Source organism: Psammomys obesus, unplaced genomic scaffold, assembly GCF_907164565.1.
Source record: "Psammomys obesus unplaced genomic scaffold, mPsaObe1.curated_primary_1811, whole genome shotgun sequence".
In the NCBI taxonomy this organism is placed as follows: Eukaryota; Metazoa; Chordata; class Mammalia; order Rodentia; family Muridae; genus Psammomys; species Psammomys obesus.
The window spans coordinates 227,394-246,633 of NW_026586383.1; the positions used below are offsets into that span (position 1 = coordinate 227,394).

General features: G+C 40.2%; 1 protein-coding gene across 2 annotated transcripts in view; it reads left to right on the top strand.

The window, feature by feature from the left end:
• Map4 (microtubule associated protein 4) overlaps positions 1-19,240 on the top strand; it is a 136,490-nt gene that overhangs the window by 71,979 nt on the left and 45,271 nt on the right. For both annotated transcript variants that reach the window (XM_055601623.1, XM_055601622.1), the window contains exons 4-6: positions 13,848-13,970; positions 15,683-15,796; positions 18,609-18,743. In XM_055601623.1, coding sequence (XP_055457598.1) covers positions 13,848-13,970; positions 15,683-15,796; positions 18,609-18,743 — 372 coding nt within the window. The remainder of the gene's footprint in view (positions 1-13,847; positions 13,971-15,682; positions 15,797-18,608; positions 18,744-19,240) is intronic.

A 19,240-nucleotide genomic window follows, 5' to 3' on the forward strand; every position in this document is an offset into this window, starting at 1 on the left:
GGAAATGTTAACAGGCTCCCATAAGTACATTTGCAGCTGGGATGCAGTAAATGGATGACTGACGATCTTATTATTTTGGCTACTTAGCTTTTATATGCTTGTTTCTACATAAACCTCATGCATATGCATACATGTGCGTATACACACAGACATGTATACATATATATGTATGCGTGTGTTGTGTGTGTGTGTATTCTCCCCCCCTCCCTTGGCTTTTTGAGACAGGATTTCTCTGTGTAGCCGTGGCTGTCCTGGAACTCACTCTGTAGAACAGGCTGGCCTCAAACTCAAATATATCAACCTGCCTCTGCCTCCCAAGTACTGGAATCAAAATTGTGTACCACCATACCTGGGTCTGATAATTTTTTTAAAAAATTTAATTGCATTTTTAATTTCTCTTGTGTGCTTAGGGGAGGTGGGTTGTATGTTGGTTTACTTGTGTAGTCAGAGGAAAACCTGCAGGTTCTCTCTCCTTTAAGACATAGAGCATAGGGATTGAATTTAGGTCATCAAGATTGAGAGTAAGTACTTTTACCAGCTAAGCCTTCGATCCCTCCTGCTCTATTTTTAAATTCTCCAGTATCTGCTTCCTACATGCTGCTGAGATTACAATCATGAACCACCATGCTGAACTCATAAATTAATCTTCAATAATTCATAATAATGGAAAGAATAAAATGGTTAGGAGTACATACATAAGCCAGGTGGTGTGCTCCTGTAATCCCAGCACTCAAGGAGGTAGATGCGGGAGGATTTCTGTGAGTTTGAGGCCAGCCTGGTCTACCAAGTGGGTCCAGGACATCCAAGACTACACGTAGAAACCCTGTCTTAAAAAGACCAAAACAAAATACAAAAAACAAAACCCCAAAAAGTGTTGGTGATTTAAGTCTGTAATCCCAGCACTCAGGAGGTGGGGCAGGATGATGAGTTTAAGGTTATCTTTGGCTACATAGCAAATTCAAGATTATCCTTGGATACATAGCACCTATCTCAAACAAAACAATCCTGGTTAAGGATTGCACACACTTATATTCCTAGTACTGTGGAAGTGGTGGTAGGAGAATGATTGGAGTCATCCTCAGCTACATCGCAAATTTGAGGCTAGCCTGGGACATACACACAAAAAAACCTTTCTACAAAACAAAATACATATGTGAAAGAAGAAATACATAAAGCTATCACAGTTTTCAGCTGGGTGTAGTGGCACACATCTGTAATCCCAGCACTTAGGAGATGTTTCCAGGCCTCACTGAGTTTGAAGCCTACATGGTCTACCTAGAGAGTGACAGGTCATCCAGGGTGACATAGAGGTACTCTGTCTCAAAACACAAAGCAAACAGAAAAAGAATCTGTGATGTAGTTCTCATTTGTATAATTAATGATAAGACCATTGTTGATATTAGTGACCATTTTTGCTGGCCTGGAGTTTTGCTGTGTAGATCATGCTGGTCTCAAACTCAAAAAGTTCTGTTTACCTCTGCATCCCAAGTGCTGGGATTAAACATGTACACCACTGTGCCTTGGCTTTCTAAAGTAGCAGTTTTATATTTTCCTTTCTTTAGGCAGAATTTTAGCCAATTGAATTTCTTTACCTAATGAAATGACTCAAACTTTCATTTCCTAATCTAGCCTGGTTTTGGTTCCTGTAGTTTTCCACTATATTTGGCAAGAAAGTGTGAAGAGGTGCCTGGGTTCCAGAGAGAGAGTATTCCTGGCTTTCATCATATAGTAACTTCTTTATAATTGGACCCAGTCATTCCAGCCCACAGGTTCAGTGGCATAGAGTCCCAGGTGGCCAAATTGGCAGTCAGTCCCATTTTCTAATTTAATTGCATTATTAGTTGTATAGGCTGGTAGATGTTTTTCCTCTTTGGAAACTAAAACTTTCAAATTAGTAGAACTCAGTTGGCAGAGTTAAAGCAACATTTTTCTGGTGGATTATTAGGTTCTAGAAGGATGAGTGGCAGGGGAAAAGGGTATGTCTCAGAGGCAGGCATGTGTGAGGCCCAGGGGCCAAGCCCATGCATAAACAAATACATGAATGAGCCCACCTTTCTCCTTGATTATAAATGTGTGTATTGTGGCAGTAGCGGAGACAGCACCATGTAAGGTCTCTAAATCAATGCACTGATAGTCCTTTCAGAGTGTTGTCTCCTAACTGAACAGTAAACAGTTCTCTAAATCAGGCCTTGTAGGTGATGGGATAGACTGAAACCAGTGACTCCCACAGACGTGAGCGCCTTTCAGCAATTCTTTGCTGTTAAAATGCCCATCCCCCACCTGGTTAGAAGCAGAGCTATGTGAAACATCAGGATGTTGATTTAGACATTTTCCCATAAAGCCCCCCCCCCCTTTTGATTAGTAAAAAATTTATGTTTCTCTTCCACTTTGGAAGAAATCCAGTATGACCAAGTGTCTAGCTAGTCCACCTGAGGAAAGGTGACGTATTCAGTCTCATTGTTGGTCTACTCTGTGGATATTTGCTAGTTTTAGAGAGGTAAGATTTCTGTAGGTGAGACTGTTACACGGGTGAGTCCACGCACTTGTCACCATGGCCAGCCTAACCCACAAAGTATGAGTCTGTCAAGCAAGCACTGAAGTTACTAGAGCAAGAATATGGCTTACAGCCATTATGTCAGCACTGGGGCTATATCGATATAGTTTCCCAGTTTGGGGAAATATCAGCATGTTGTATAAATGCATGTATAAATCACGTTTGGTTTTGTTGTTGTTGTTGTTGTTTTGTTTTGTTTTGTTTTTTCTCCCTCAGTCAGTTGGCCATGTAGAACTCTGGGGAGGCCATTAGCATGGGTTGAAGAGGAAGCAAAAAAAGACAGCAGTGAATGAATGAGTTTGAGTCCTCTGCTGTGTAACTTACTCATTTCTTTGGATCTCCTTGACTTTAATGTTTGTACTTGATAGTAGATAGTGCTGCCGATAGCTAGAAGGGAGTAGGTAGGCAGGCCATGTTGAGACTAGACTACAGTGTCATGTTACATTATGTCTCCTGGTTAGGCATCTGGACACCACTGCAGACCAATAGAGAGAAGGTGGGCATGATAATGTATGTCTGCGATCCCTGGACTCAGGAGGTGGAGGCAGGAAGATGACATCAAGGTTGTCTTCAGGGCCATTGAGATGGCTCAGCAGGAAAATATTTCACTGCCAACCCTGATGACCTGCGTTTGTTCTCCAGGACCCAGATTATGGAGAGAACTGTTTCCTGCAATTTGTTGTTTTTCTGTCTGTCTCTGTCTCTCTCTCTCACCAAAATAAACAAACACACACATAAACAAACAAATTCAGAAAGGTTGTTTGGCTTTATTCTGTTTTATTTCATTTTCAGACAAACTGGCCTCAGAGTCCCTGTGTAATCTATGTTGACCTGCACTTTTGGTCTTAGAGCTACATTGCAAGTCCTGGATGTCATTAGACCTCGATTACATTATGTATTAAGGAAAAATGGTCATCTGTTAGGGAACTAATTAATGGTCTCTCTTTTTAAGACTTGGTATATATTTGCCTGCACTTTTATCATCCCTTCCTAAAGAAAAAGCGGAAAGGTTAGGAGTAGAATGCTCAGTGGTGGAATGCTTGCCTTTAATGAGGCAGGCCCTTGGTTCAATTCCAAGAGCCACACACAAAAAGAAAAACTTTTTTTGTGTGTGCATGCCTGTGTGCTTGTGCATGTGTGTCTGTTGTGTTTTAGTAGTTTTGGTCCAGCCTGGGCTACATAGTGAAATCCTTTCCCCAAAGTAATTGTTTATGTTCTCTTGTAACTGTATATGCAGGTGTGAAGGTCAGAAGACAACCTTCAGCAGCAGGTGTAGTGGGTTGTGATTACAACAAGTATGTATAAGAGACATGGTACTTGTGTTGTTATAACTAACGCTCTTCAAAGAGGAAAAAACCTGCTATACCAAGTACACACAGCGTACAATGCTATGTACTATGTTATGCACTAGTAAAACAAGGAAGCAGAATTTTATCACCTAGAATTCTTGTTCTGACTCAGTTGTTCTGTAGTAGGAAGGTTTTACTAAGGTTGTGGGTTGAGTGAGTGGCGGGGGTTCAAAACAAGGCTGGCAATGATAGCTCAGGTGGTAAAGTACCTGCTTAATAGCAGGACCTTGGCCTAAACCAGGCCAGATGACAAAAGCCTATCATTTTGGGAGGTAGAGGCAGATGTTCAGAATCTTCCTTGGATGCATAGTGAGTCTGAGCATGACCTGACCTACTTATATCAGTCTCACTATCCTGGTTTGCCTGGAAGTCTCTCTGTAAACCAGGGTGGCTGCAAACTCACAGGGATACAACTGCCTCTGTCCCAGAAGTGCTAGGATAAAAGAGTTTGTTTGTTTGTTTGTTTGTTTGTTTTATATAAAACCAAAAGCCCACCTGGCTGAATACTTCTCTTTGCTGTCCTAGTCAGATTATCAGGCTACATACCCAGCTCTGGACCAGAAACAAGTGATGGGAAAGGGATGGGGAAACCAAGCCAGTCCTCAGCTGACATATTAACACTCACAGACACACTAACACTAGCAGGATCTGAGATGACCAGAAACAAGAAGAAAGTTAATATTTGAATGTTAATTTCATACTTTATTTTGTGTCCAATGGGGTTCCAGAGTTTTTAATTTATATTTAAAACCCTAGCTTTCCTGGAACTCACTATGTAGACCAGCCTGGCCTCCACAGTTCACAGATCTTCCTGCCTCTGCCTCCCTCATGCCTAGGATAAAAGTGTTCACAATCATACCGGCCCAGTAAGCTTTTATAATGAGAAGAGCAAATACCCTTTGATAATTTTCCCCACTTTGGAGAGTGGGTATCTTCTTGTTGCTATAGAGAACAAATGGCCAGTTATCTGTGGTAGCCTGGAATGCACTTCTAGAAATAATAGAAGCATTGAAAATTGGGCATGTATAAAAATAAAGTTTAATGTTCTCACATGGTTACCATAGATGAATTTTGATTAGGACTCTGTATAGATAAGATTTTTGACTTTATACCAAATCTTTCCTAACTTCAATACTTAATGCATAACATATAACCTGCTTAATGGAATGTAAAAATAGAAATGGAGTTCATTATGAATTACTGGTTCATTAAGGAAATATTTTAATTCCTGTTTTGTCTCAAAAAAAGAAAAGAGCTGATTTCTATTTTCCTCTGATTAGGATGGCTATATATCATGTCAGCGATGATAGTTCTGGCTTATTAGGCCTGTTTTTCTGACCCGATTGTAATTAGTTTTTATTCTCCTATGTCTAACACCCTATTACCTGGTAGATTTAATTTATTTAATGGATTGGCTTAGCTTAATGTAAATCCTCTTGTGTTGGTATGTGTAGAGAAGTTAAATTGTATACAACTGTAATAGTTTCATTTCAACAGAAATGAAAATTTAGTAGACACAGAGTTTTTTATTTTTAATGAGGAGACTCTTAATCAGTACATTGTATATCTAAGAAAAACCTGTAAGAAAGGCCAGGAAAGTAGCAGTAGAATGCTAGCCTAGCATGCAGGAGGCCAGATTTTTTTTCCCCCTAGCATCATGTAAGCTTGCCATAATGACATGTCTGTAATTCCAGCTCTTGGAAAAGGGCTATCAGAAGTTCAAAGTCATTTTGGGGTACATGGTTTAAGTCCATGGGATATGTGAGATACTGTCAAAATGAGAGAGAGAGAGCGAGAGAGAGCAAGACAAGAAAATGCTACACGATGCAACCGGCTGGAGAGGTGGCTTAGCAGTTAAAGAATGCCAGTCAGTATTATCTCCAGGTGAAAATTTTCCCCTGCAAATTCCAACTGCTTGTAATTACTTGTTTAACACCATTTTCTGAACACCGGTTAGGTGCCAGGTAACATATACAGTAGGTACTGCATTCAGTCTGTCATAAATGGTTGTTTGGGTTGAAGTACAGGAAGGAAATCTATTTCACACGTAAATGCTTGGGAGATGGAATATTGCATTTTTTTCTCTAAGTAACTAACTATATATTCTTTGATTTGTTATGAAAGCTTGACAAGAGGTAATTTCTTAAATGTTATTTGTCATATGTATAGAAAACCAGATCAGTGAGGTTTTATGTGCTACTATATTAGAAACCACGGTGCGTGCCGGGTGTGGTAGTGCATGCCTTATTTCTCGAAGAGGTCTCTAAAGGTGACTAATGATGGGGATAAGGTCATTTCCATTTCCTCATGTAAGTTGAATTATTGATTATTTACTTTTCATCTTCTACTAAAGTAGGCTTTGAGTAGATTACAATTATACTATAAAAACAAAACAAAAACCCAAAAGCTAGACAAGATGGCTCACATCTATAATCCCAACCAATATTCAGGGGTCTTAAGGCAGGGATTTTGTTAAGAGTTTGAGGCTAGCCAGGACTTACTAGAGTAAGATGCTGTCTTGAAAAAAGAAAAGAAAGAGTTAAATTTAGTCCAAATGCCATTGTTCCTGCAGGGGAGTTTGCCTCCTTAGCTGAGTTTTAAGAACAAAATCTAGGTCAGCAGCGACTGTTGAAGATGTGGGAGTGAGTTTTTGTTAAAGCTGCTCATTAAAAATTGATAGCTAGTGGCTGCCTGTGTGAATGAGGCTCCTGAGAGCTGCTTCAAGCTGTGCTGCAGCTTCCTTCTGGAACTACACTTGAATTGCCCTCTCCAGAGAGTGTGAGCAGAGATACCCACGTCTTTGATTTACGGCTCTAGTTTCTTTCCAAAGATCAAGAAATAAATGTGTTCACTGGATCCATGAGAAGCTGCTCTTTAATTTCTTTGGATTTACATTCTAAAGAGTTGTAGAAATGATTTCTGAAAATACAATTTTCATTCCAAATGCAGACCACTTTCCAAGAAGTTTGGTGTATAGTGTGAATGTATTAACATAAAACATTCAGTCTAGAAAAAACAGCCATGTTCACCCCCCTTTGTGATGGAGTCTTATGGTTTCTGGCTGTTCTAGAATTCTCTGCCCTCAACAACTCAGAGATCTTCTTTCCCAGTGCTAGGATTAGTGTTCACCCCCATGCCCAGTCAAATTCCTTTTGGCAATTTTGATAGTAACTTATTATAAGTTACTTATTATAAGTAACTTTGTAAGTAAGTTATTATAATATCAAAACAGTAGTTTTGATATCATGAAAATATGATAATTATATTTTGATATTATGAAAAAAGTAAAAGTTGTAAAAGCACAGTTGTTAGAGGTGTTTTTGGGGGTGGTGGCCTCAGAACCCTGGGCTTTAAGTTATTTGACAAGCTAACACTCCAGTCCATCTCTCCATCCCCCTTTTTAGGTTTTTTTATTTTTTAAATATTAATTTGTTTATTCTGCATGTAATGCCAGACGAGAGTACCGGATCTCATTATAGATGGTTGGGAACCATCATGTGGTTTCTGGGAATTGAACTCAGGACCTCTAGGAGAGTAAGCGAGTGTTCTTAACCTTTGAGCCATCTCTCCATCCCCCTGTTTTACGTTTTTAATGAGAGTAATAAATGTGTATACTAACTCACATGAACTGAGAACTGTTTTAAAGGCCAATATGAAACTAGTTAATTAGGGACCAAATTGTTTCATAGTGTTAGTGAATGTTGAAAGAAAGAAGAGACAAGGCACACTAGAGCCATGAGGTGCTCTTTGGAAATTCTGAGGCACAAATCTTGGCATTAGGGGGTAGACAGGTGAGATAACTAAATAGGTAAAGTCTCCTCTCACCAAACCTGAACAACCGAAGTGTGAGTGTGTGATTAATTATGCATTTTCTCATGTGTTTATCAGCCTTATAGAAATGCTGATATAAATGGCTGATAAAACCAGGAAATATGTGTAATCTGTTAGCATCCAGTAGAGATACCTAGAGACCTGTATTTATGACAATTCAGTTCATAGTAGGCATGATATGGAATCAGCCTAGGTAATTGACAAATGAGTGAGTAAAGAAAGTGTAACACACACACACAGCCATGAGAAACAATGAAATCATGTTTGTAGGAAATGGGTGGAACTAGAAATAATCATGTAAATAAAACAAAACAAGTAAAATAAGCCAGGCCCCAAAAATCACTACATGCTTTCTATATTGTATTGTAGTCTTCTAGGGAAGATAAATAAACACGGAAGTAAGTCGGAATAGGAAGGTACAGGAGGTGATAGGATGAATAAGTGTAACTAAAGTATGCTGTGGACGTACAAAAATTGTCACAACAAAACCCACTGTTTCTGTCCTAAAGGTGCTTAACATGATTTGTTTGTTTATTGGGAGGTGCAGATCTAGACAACAAAGGAAAAGTGGTAAGAGGAGAGAGAGAAAAAAAAAAGAAAAATGAATTTACTTTTAAGTGCTTGTGTGTTTCGTGTGCTGATGAGTTCATGTGTTTCGGAGTGTGTTCAGGAGGCCAGAGGTTTTTGATTCCCCAGGAGCTGTCGTTAACAGTGGTTGTAGCAACCCAAGTGGCTTGGGAACTCGTGCAGTTGTAAAAGAGCCTAATACTTTGTTCCACAGCCAGATCGAGGAGAACTAGAGTAAGATAGGCACTGACAGAGACATGGTGGAAATAAAGCCAGTTGTGTATTGTTGGAGTTACTGTTTGGCCATTTTAGAAAGGCTTCATAGCTCCTCAGAAGGTTCCACATGAAATTGTTATGTGACTCTGCAATTCTTCTTCTAGAATCTATCTAAAACTGTAAGATTTATGTGTTCATAAATTATTTATAGTAGCCAAAACATGGAAGCAATCAAACCTTACCTAAGGAATGGATGAAAGTGTGAGGCAGTCACAGTAGAGTACGATTTGGCTGTATTTGAAAGGAAGGAAATTCTGAGTTACACAGCAGAACCTTTAAATCATTACTATAAATGAAAAAGGTCAGTTACTGATATCAAGTATCTGATGTAAGTAAGTCCGTAGAAAGAAAAAGTCTGGCAAGATTTCTCAGTAGGTAAAGGCACTTGCTGCCAAACTTGATATTGAGTTCAATACTCAGGACCCACATGGTACAAGAACAGACTCCTGCAAGTTGTCCTCTGACCTTCACAAAAACACTCAAATTCTCTCTCACTCAGACATGTTCAAATAAATGTTGAAATCAACAAAAGGAAACCATCAAGTGTTCCCAAATTTCCCTGTACCGTTTTATATGGCTGTTTTTTAATTTTTTAAAGACAGACCGTCTGTCCTGGAACTCACAGAGATATGCCTCTGCTTCCCAGAGTATATACCCTTCCCAGATATACCCTCTCCCAGAGTATTGAGATCAAAGGCATGTGCCTCTACCACCCAGCCCATTTTTCATTCTTAAGAGGAAGTTTCCAAGTTTCCCAAATCAATAAAATCTTCTGGTATTGTCAGCCTTACTGATCCCAGCCTTTAATTTTTAAAAATTTATTTATTCATTGAGACAAAGTCTCACTATGTAGCCCTGGCTGGCCTGGAATTTGATAGGTAGACCAGTCTGGCCTTGAACTCACACAGATCTGCCTGCCTCTGCCTCCTGAGTGCTGGTATTAAGTGTTTGCATGTGAGTACAGGTGCCCACAGAGGCGCGATTATGAGATACCTCAGAACTGGAGGTTCTGGCTGGTTCTGAGCCACACCCAGCATGGGTGCTAGGAACCAAATTTAAATATTCTTGCTTTTAACTCCTGAGCCACCTCTCCAGCCTGCACTCCCTTCTTCCACCAGTGCTTGGGATTAAGCTTAGGGCCTTGTGCCACTAGACAAGTGCCACACCATTCCTTTATACCCTAGCATAGAGAAATTTTAATGTAGAGCATGCAAAGACCTTCTCGGTCTGTGTGACCCAGCTGGAATACAAACATAACTTTAACCCTAGGTCAAGAGGCAGAGTAAGAAACCAGTTGACAGGGATTAAAGAGTAGGAGAGACTTTGGGTTGAGGGGTATTTAAGACATTGTGTAGAAAGGACTTTTAGCTCTCTAGCTCTTTGAGTTTTAGCTCTCTGGTTTTTGGGGGGCTTTTTTTTTTCAACATTTTTTTTCTTTCTTCTTTTTATTAATTACAGTTTAATCACTTTGTTATCCCACCTGTAGCTTCCTCCCTCCTCCCCTCCCAAGCTCACCTTTCTTCCCTCTACTCCTCCCATGGCCCTCCTCCAGTGCACTGACAGGTGAGGTCTTCCTCCCCTTCCTTCTGATCTTAGTCTGTCACTCATCAGGAGTGGCTGCATTGTCTTCCTCTGTAGCCTTGTAAGGTTTCGAGGGTAATCAAAGAGCCAGCCACTAAGTTCATGTCAGAGAGAGTCCCTGTTCCCATTACTATGGAACCCACGTGGACATTGAGCTACCATGGGCTACATCTGTGCAGAGGTTCTAGGTTATCTCCATGAATGGTCCTTGGTTGGACTATCAGTCTCAGAAAAGACGACTGTGCCCAGATTTTTTGTTTCTGTTGCTCTCCATATGGAGCAAGCCTTTGGACTTGGGTTTTTTGGCCTTTTCCTTCCGGGCTGAGCTAGTGAGCCTTTTGTGCTTTTTCCATCTGGACATAGGCTGAGAAGGAAGGTCAGCTGGGTGCTTTCTCTGCCTCTCTGAGCTAGCAGGTTTTTACCCCATCATCTGGCTCCTGAGTCAGATCGGTTAGGATTTTCATTTTTTATTAAAAACATCCTGATTATAGACTTTTTAATATTTGATAGTGTAGCTCCTTGTTCCTATTCCTACTGCATTTCCCTAAGGACTAATAATATTGAGCTGCTTTCTTATTTGTAATAATAGCCATTGTATATATTTTATTGGGATTTCCATTATTAAATTGAGTTTTAATTGACTTTTAACCTTTTCTGCATGTCAGTCCTTTATCAGCTTTATGGTCTCTTAAGTCTTGTGTTCGTGTGTGCACGTGTGGGTCATAGGTATACAAATATACATGTGGAGTTATACATGTGGGGTCAGGAGACAGTCTCAGGTGTGAGTCCTCACCTGTCACCGTGTTTGAGTCGGGGCGATCTCTACCTTGAGCCTCTCTGTCGGGAGCTCTGGGACCCCAGACATGTGCACTACTAAGTCCAGCTTCCATGTGGTTTCTGAGGTGCAAACTTAGCTCAGCAGCTTACATGCCAAGTTCCAGCTCATTTGTGTGTGTGTGTGTGTCTTCTTGCATGTGTCTAAGTGTGTGTCCATGTCTTTGAGATGGGGCCTCAAGTACTTCAGTCTGGCTTCAAACTCACCATGTAGCCAAGACTGGCCTGGAATTCATAATCCCCCTGTCTGAACCTCCTAGAGAATGCCTAGGTAACAGGTGTGCACCATCTAGATTTATAATTTTCAAGTGTTTTCTCTCAACCTTTGATTTCTTTTTGTTTTTAGTATGCTGTCTTTGAAAACTAGCAGTGTCTGTTTGTCTCTCTGTCTGATTTAGCTCAGTCTGGCCTTCCTGATCCTCCTGCCTCTATGCTTATATGATGTGCTGGAATTACAGTTGTGTGCTGCTCTGCCCAGCTATCAGCTCTCTCTGGATAGTGCTTTTGTTGCTGCTTCAACGTATCTTCCTATAACCTGGAGACCGCAGAGATTTCTCCTGTTGCATTTTACAAGTTTTTGTTTTGTTTTGGGTTTTGTTGTTGTTGTTTTCTCGAGACAGGGTTTTCCTGTGTAGCCTTGGCTGCCCCGGACTTTGTAGACCAGTCTGTCCTTGAACTCACAGAGATCTGCCTGCCTCAGTCTCCCCAAGTGCTGGGATTATAGGCATGCGCCACCAAGATCAGCGCTGTGTTTAGTGTCCAAGAAAAAAAGAGGAATTTAATCCTTGATTAAAGCAACAGCAAACCATACATACACGTAAAGAGGAAGAACAGGTTCTTAGCTACAAGCAATCTTCCTGTTAGATTAGTAGTTGTATTTCATTTATTATTATTGCGTGAGTGGGGGTGTACTATGGAGGGGTGTGTGTATGCGTGCATGTGTGTGTGCACGTGCTGGGTTTCAGACCCTGGACAAACTGAGGTGCATCTTTAACATACCAAAGTGGACCTGGCTTCCAGGTTCTCCTAGCATCCCTCAGTCCTACGTGTCACAGGGCATGGCTGGCATACCCTGCTGGTGTACCCTGCCCTCTACCCTGAGCTTGCCAGCCAGGAGCTGGGCTAATCCAGACATTTGGCTCCCTCCCTCTCTCTGTATTTTCTTTCTTCCTGCCTGTCCATGCTCTTTCTCTTTTTCTCTTCCTCCTCCTCTCTGTCTCCCTCCCCATGGTGACTTCCCTGGCCTCATGTCTTGGGAGCAATGAACTCACTGGAGAGCTGCACCCAATCAACCTGCCTTTATGCTTTAATTTGACTTGAATTGGCACATTTTGTCATCAGAGAAAACCTGTTACCTGAGACAGAAAGAGAGAGAGAGAGAAAACGTGAGAACTGAGGGCAACTTTGTGAAGCCTGTTCTTTTCCTTCCATCATGGGTATGGAAAACCTTGTGCTCTGAGGTTAAACTCTGGCTATTTTACAAGCTTTTAATAATTGTAATTCTTGTTTTTAGGTTTTTGCTCTATCTGGAAACTTTTTTGTGCCTCTGTGTTCCATGCTGAAAAACTGTGTGGGCTATGGAAATGGACAGCGCAGTGGTTAAGAATAAGGTTGCCCTTCCAGCAGTCCTGGATTTGGTTTGCAGAAACCACGTTGTCTCATAACTGCAGTTCCAGGGATCTGATGCCCTCTCTGACCAGGCACATATGTGGCACATGCAGGCAAAACAAGAAAAAAAAGAAAGAAAAGGCTGCCATTTGAGAAATGCAGGGCGGAGAGACAGGATCACTGCAAGTCCAAGGTTAAAGTTGTCTGCATCCCACCCAGCCAAGGCTACATAGTGAAACATTGTCTCAGTCTCCTCCCTAAAGTCTTTACATAGCTCTGACTGACCTGGAACTCAGTTTGTAAACCCTGCTGTCCTAGATCCACCTGCCTTTCGCTTCCCAAGCGCTGGGATTAAAGGTGTGTGCCACCGTGGCTGGCTGCCAGTTGACTCTTAACAGGAATTTTTGTTTTGTTTCTTCTGAGCTTTTCTCTGAGTATCAATACTTGGTGCTTATTTTTATGTCAGGTGCTTTATTTTATGACAGAGGCCCTGGGGTAGAGCCTTTGTCTAAGTGTGTGCTCAGTATCAAAGTGTGTCGATAAACTTAATACTAACTTTGGACCCTTGAACTTACCAAAATTGTTTTGCTTATACTTTAAAAAAAATCTGTATAGATTATGGAATAGACAGCTTTCAAAACTTTTGTGAGTTTAAATTTTACTTGCCTTGAATCTAAACTTGACTTTAGCCAGAAAGCCTATATTCAATAATTGCCTTCTATCTATTAGTTCATTTGAGAATTGCCCTTGTTTGCTTAGATTTCGTGTATGTGTCTGTTTGTCTGTGTCTTGTGAGTGAGTGCTTGGTGCACCTGTGGGGGTCAGTTGACAACCTGCAGGACTTGGTTCCTCCTCTTATCATCTGGGTCCTAAGAATGGAACTTAGTTCATCAGGCTTGCTAGTAGGTATAGTTACCACTTACCTGTCTTGCCTACCCAAGGATTACCTTCTTGATACTGAATCTTTCATTTTTGACCTTTCCATTTCCTTCTAGCTTTAAGAAAAAAACACCCCACCCCTCTTTTCTGGGTTTGGTGGCCCACACCTCTAACCTCAGCACTCCAGGAGGCAGAAGTAGGCTAATCTCTTGAGCATAAGGCCAACCAAGACATAGTGAAAAATAGAAAACAAAGTTCGTTTTTTCCTGAAAGATGGTTTTTAGATGGTGTATTTGTAATATTTTGTAAATGCTATTAGACTGGAAAACAGTGGTGTCTTGTAATTTGTTTTATGTTTGTATCTTAAGGGTTTCCAACTGACTTTCTTGAAGAGAAAATGGCCTATCAGGATTATCAGAACGCCCAGAACTGGCCAGAAGATGCAGGCTTTTGTTTCCAGCCCCAGGAAGCGTTAGATACTAACCAGGCTGGTAAGTGCAGGCTGTATGTGACTGTAAATGTGCCTTGTGAGAGAATAGGTGTCAAAGCTCTAAGTACCACTAAGAGAAAGCATTTTAGCTTCAAAATAGCTCAGTAAGGCGTGGCCAAAGTATAATTATTTCCATAATGGACCTTTATCTTTCTTTGTTTTTGTTTGAGATAGGGTTTACACTGTCATCCACACTGGCAGTTCTCTTTCAAAGTGCTGGGATTACTTGGGAAACCGAACGCAGCTGTATATATTCTCCAGAAGCACTTAATTCCCTTTAGTTTTTTTTTTTAAATCATTCGTTTATTAATTACATCTCATTCACTTTGTATCCCAGCTGTAGCCCCCTTCCTCATCTCCTCCCAATCCCACCCTCCCTCCCTCCCTCATCTCCTCCCATGCCCCTCCCCAAGTCTACTGTTAGGGGAGGTTCTCCTCCCCTTCCCTCTGACCCTAGCCTATCAGGTCTCATCAGGAGTGGCTGCAATGTCTTCCTCTGTGGCCTGGTAAGGCTGCTCCCCGCTCAGGGGGAGGTAGTTTTTTATCTTTTCAAAACCAATCACCAATAAATTTTAGCACATTCATGTGCACTAAAAACGAACGGTTCAGTACTCCCTTAACACCCAAATTCTTTCCAAAGAAATTACTGCAATAATAATGGTGCTTATTTTATGCCGGAGAACTGACATGCTAAAGTTGTCTTCTAGTCCCAAGCTTTTTTTTTTTTAAAGCTAGCCAGCAGTGAGCTACATAGCTACATAGCTCACTATGTAGCCTGGCTAACCTGGACTGGAATTCTAGGGTTAAAGCATTCACCACCATACTGATCTCAGCGAGCATTTGAAATTCAGTGTTCTTTACAATATCCACATGAGGTGAAAAAAAAAAAATTGACCTTGTTCTACAGATAACCTTGTAGTTGAGTTTGTTCAGTTTGATTTTTTGAAATAGGCGCTCTTTGTCTGACTTATGTTGGCCTTGAAATTGATGTTGGAGTTACAGGGATATATCTTCATGTCCAACATCATTTTGTCATTTTGTTTTTAATTTTTGTGTGTCTCTATCTCCAGCATTGAAATTACAAGCATATACCACCATACCAGACTTTTTGTGTGGGATGTGGGGATCTAACAGGTTTAGATCTGCTTTTATGGCTGGCACTTAACTGCCAAAGCTATTTCCTTAGCCACTATTTTTTGTTTGTTTTAATTCCTTAAAAGTATGTCTCAGCATATTGAAATTTTAGTTTTCTCTGTACTTTTTAGAGTCTTAAAGGAGTATTGAATGCTCTTTCATGAAGTTTTATATTGGTTGGCTTTCTTAGAAAAGCAGTTTATTTATTTATTTAGTATGCAGTGCTCTATCTGCATGTACACCTGCACTCCAGAAGAGGGCACGGGATCTCACTATAGATGGCTGTGAGCCACCATGTAGGCTGGGAATTGAACTCAGGACCTCTGGAAGAGCAGACAGTGCTCTTAACTTCACAGCCATCTCTCCAGCCCCCAGAAAATAAAATTTTAAGAAAACAGTGGATTATATTCTATTATAACAAATGAATTAGTGAATTTTCGTTGTTTCTTTGTCATATATATTCATGCTGTTTAACTTACTATTGGCAATACAGATGTAATCAATATTCACAGTAAGTAAGAGATAATTATCTTGGTAGTATTCACTGTGTATGTGTCTTTGATTCTGTTTTCATTCTAGATCCCTTTAAGATGCACCATGATGGTGACCTGGCGGATCTGCTCTTTGCCGCCAGTGGCCCCACAAATGCTTCAGCATTCATAGGTCAAAGTGATCCTCTGGAAGACAGTTATGGTACGGCTTCATTTAGATTTATTATGCCAGATTTCATATCTGTGTATTGACTTACATGCCACATAATAAATGACAAATGATTATGAGAAGAATAAAAAATTTTGATGTAAGTTCTACATGAGAAATCTGCTTAGGGTGGCTTTAGCTTTGTAACCAAGGATGGCCTTTAATTCCTAATTCTCTTTTCTCCACCTCCCAGTTATTAGGGCCTTCACATCCAGACTAATGTAAAATTATGAAACATGATTTTGTGTGTGTGTGTGTGTGCGCGCGCTCTCGCGTACATGTGCACACACATGAACGCAAGCACAGCAGATATTTATGGAACTAAGAGATAACTTTAAAACAGCATATTACATAGCACCTTGAAGTGAAAAACAAAAAGGATAAGACTTTCTAGGGTCACTAGTGGCAAATTAGAGAATTCACATTTGAACTACTCATAAGACCCTAATTTCAATAGAGTATGGTCATATTCTTTGTCCACACTTTTCGTGGTCTGAAAATGAGATCTCATGCATCCTAGACTGCCCTCATACTTCTTATGTAGGAAAGGATTACTTCTTTTACTCTTTCTACCTCCACTTACCAAGTACTGATTACATATGAATGCCATAGGACTCTGTGAAGCCTGGAATCAGAGCCGGGTCTCTATGCATACCGGGCCGCAACCCTTCCTGCTGACCTTTTAGATATATGCAGCAGAGGCAGCAGTAGTTCCTACTTTTGAGAAATTATGATGATTAAATAAAATTATGTTAAATATATAGCATGGTGTTGAATACATTGTAATCAACAGTTATCAGTAAGCAATAGTATCATCATCTTGTCTTGTTTGCATCTTTATGTTTTGGTTGCTCTGAGCATCCTCCAACCACTTTGTTTTCTCTTCCTCTCCTTTGAAGTCTACAATATTCCATTTATTTTCAGACAAAATCTTGCTGTGTTATCTGGGGTGGGCTCACACTCATGATCCTGCAACCTTACTGGTAGCTAGGATTGCAGGTGTGTACCTCCAGCTTCATGTAGAATCTGTCCTGTCTTGTATTCTTTTATAACCTCTTTGCTTTTTTCTAGGTTAAGTCTCTTCATATTTAGATCACCCCATTAGTCTCCTACTCAGCCTTTCTGTTTTATTTTGTAGCTGGTTTTTAATAGCTCACTGTACTGATTGTCATGAATTCTTAAATACTTATCTTCTCATCTTCATGATGAAGATATTAAAAAGACATTCTTTATGTAATTTTAAATTTTTTTGATATATTTTATAGACCCTTTTCCCATGTTTTGTATGGTCCTCTTTGCCCTTTAGGATATGTCAGACCTACTTGAATAAGATTGATCTCATAGTTCTTGTCTTGTTGATGTTGTTTTGCTTTGTTTGTTAAGAGGGCTCTTAAATCTTAATATTGACTGTCCTCGTTTTCTGTTCCTGCTTCTAATCTGAAACTTTCTGTGATAACCTAGTTCTCAAAGTTCTTACATTCCTAAAGCAGTTAATATCGTACTGTTTACCTATTTTTTTTCCTCTCTAGCTAAATTGCAATAATCTTACTGGATGTGGTGGTATATGCCTGTAGTACCAGCTAGTGAGGAAGCTAACAGGAAGATCACCTGAACTCAGGAGTTTAAGGCTAATCTAGACAACATAGTGAGATTCTGTCTCCCAAAGAAAGAAATTTAATAGTTGGTATAGCTTGGACCATCTGATCTTAAATCTCATATTGTGTCTGACATGGAAGAGCATAATCCTTGTATTATGTAACTTGCTAATAATATATTAGGCATTTTCATAAAGGCAGGTTTTAATCTTTTTTTGTAGGTGAATGAAGGCTCGCAATAATGTGCTATCTACTATAATTTCATTGATGTTGGTATTGGTAGTGCTTGGTGTTCTGTATTCTAAATCTTTGTGAAGTCCAGTAGAAAGTAACCAATAAATATTAGTTCCTGATACTACTGGGATATAGTGTTTATATTATGCCTGGTAAGAATTTATCTCAAACCTAGGCTGTAGAGGGGCTCAGGTATTGAGAGCACTTGCTATTTAGCAAAGGACCAGAGTTTAACCCAGCACCCACAGAAGGAGGAGGCTCCTAACCACAAGTTAACTAGAGCACCCGTGGATCTAATGCTCTCTTTTTCCTTCTGCAGGAACCTGTATACAAGTATACACACATGGATATGCATATTCACTGATAAATTAAAGATGACAATATTTTGAGACGCATCTTTAATCCCTGCACAAGGCAGCCACAGTCAGATCTCTGCACCTACATAGAGAGTTCCAGATCAGCCAGGGCTTTATAGTGACACTATATCTAAAAAACATACCAAATGAAGTAAATAAGTAAATCTTTAAAAGCCAACAATTAACCTTAAGCAGAAAATGCCAGCAAATCTTTCTTTAAAACCTCCTGGTTTTTTGTTTTGTATGTTTGTTTGTTTTTTGTTTTTTGAGACAGGGTTTCTCTGTGTAGCCCTGGCTGTCCTTGAACTTGCTCTGTAGACCAGCATGGCCTCAAACTCAGAGGTCTGCCCTACCTCTGCCTCCCAAATGCTGGGATTAAAGGTGTGGGGAACCACACCTGGCAAACCTCTGCTTTTAGTGCTTTATTTGGTGTGTGTTGTGTGTGTGTGTGTGTGTGTGTGTGTGTCTTCTTGACATCACCTGTCGGTGATTTAAACTGTCAAAAGTCTTTCCCTCGCTATTGATGACTACATTTAAAAACTGTTTATATTTATATAATATTGTTATAATATAATATATAAATATATAAAAATATACATTATATTTATATTTAAATATTAGGTATGCTTCCCTGTGACTCAGCCGCTCCCACGGCTGTTGTATCTCAGGAGTGGTCTATGGAAGCCCCAAACTCTCCACACTCAGAGTCCTTCACGTCTCCAGAGGTTATTGGAGAAACCCTACAACCAGCAGCAGGTAAATGATTGAAAACAACTTCATCAGTTATTAGTTATGGCATCAGTAATGAGTGGAAGCACTCACACTTTTCTCAGCAGCTTAAAGCAGATACAGATAAAGAGATAAATTTATCTTTTTGTCTTTCTGTTTGAGACAGTGTCTCACTATAGAACCTTACCTGTAGACCAAGTGGCCTCAAACATGGTCTCTTTGTGTCTGCTTCTTGAGTGCTTTGGTGAAGGACATGCACCACCAGTTCTTGCTGGATGCAGAATTTTAAACACTGGGATGCTTAATTTTGAAATAGTCTTATGCTGTAATCTATGCTGGCCTTGAACTTGAGGCATTTTTCCGTGTCTTGCCCTACCAAATGCCAGAATTACCGGCCTGGGCCATTGTGCCCTTTCCTGACCTGTGAGTAGAAATGGCCACAGGTCCCTTTCTCATATTGGTTGTGTACCTGTGTTGTTTTAATCAAATATGTATTTTCTCTCTTAGCCATGTCTACTGTACTT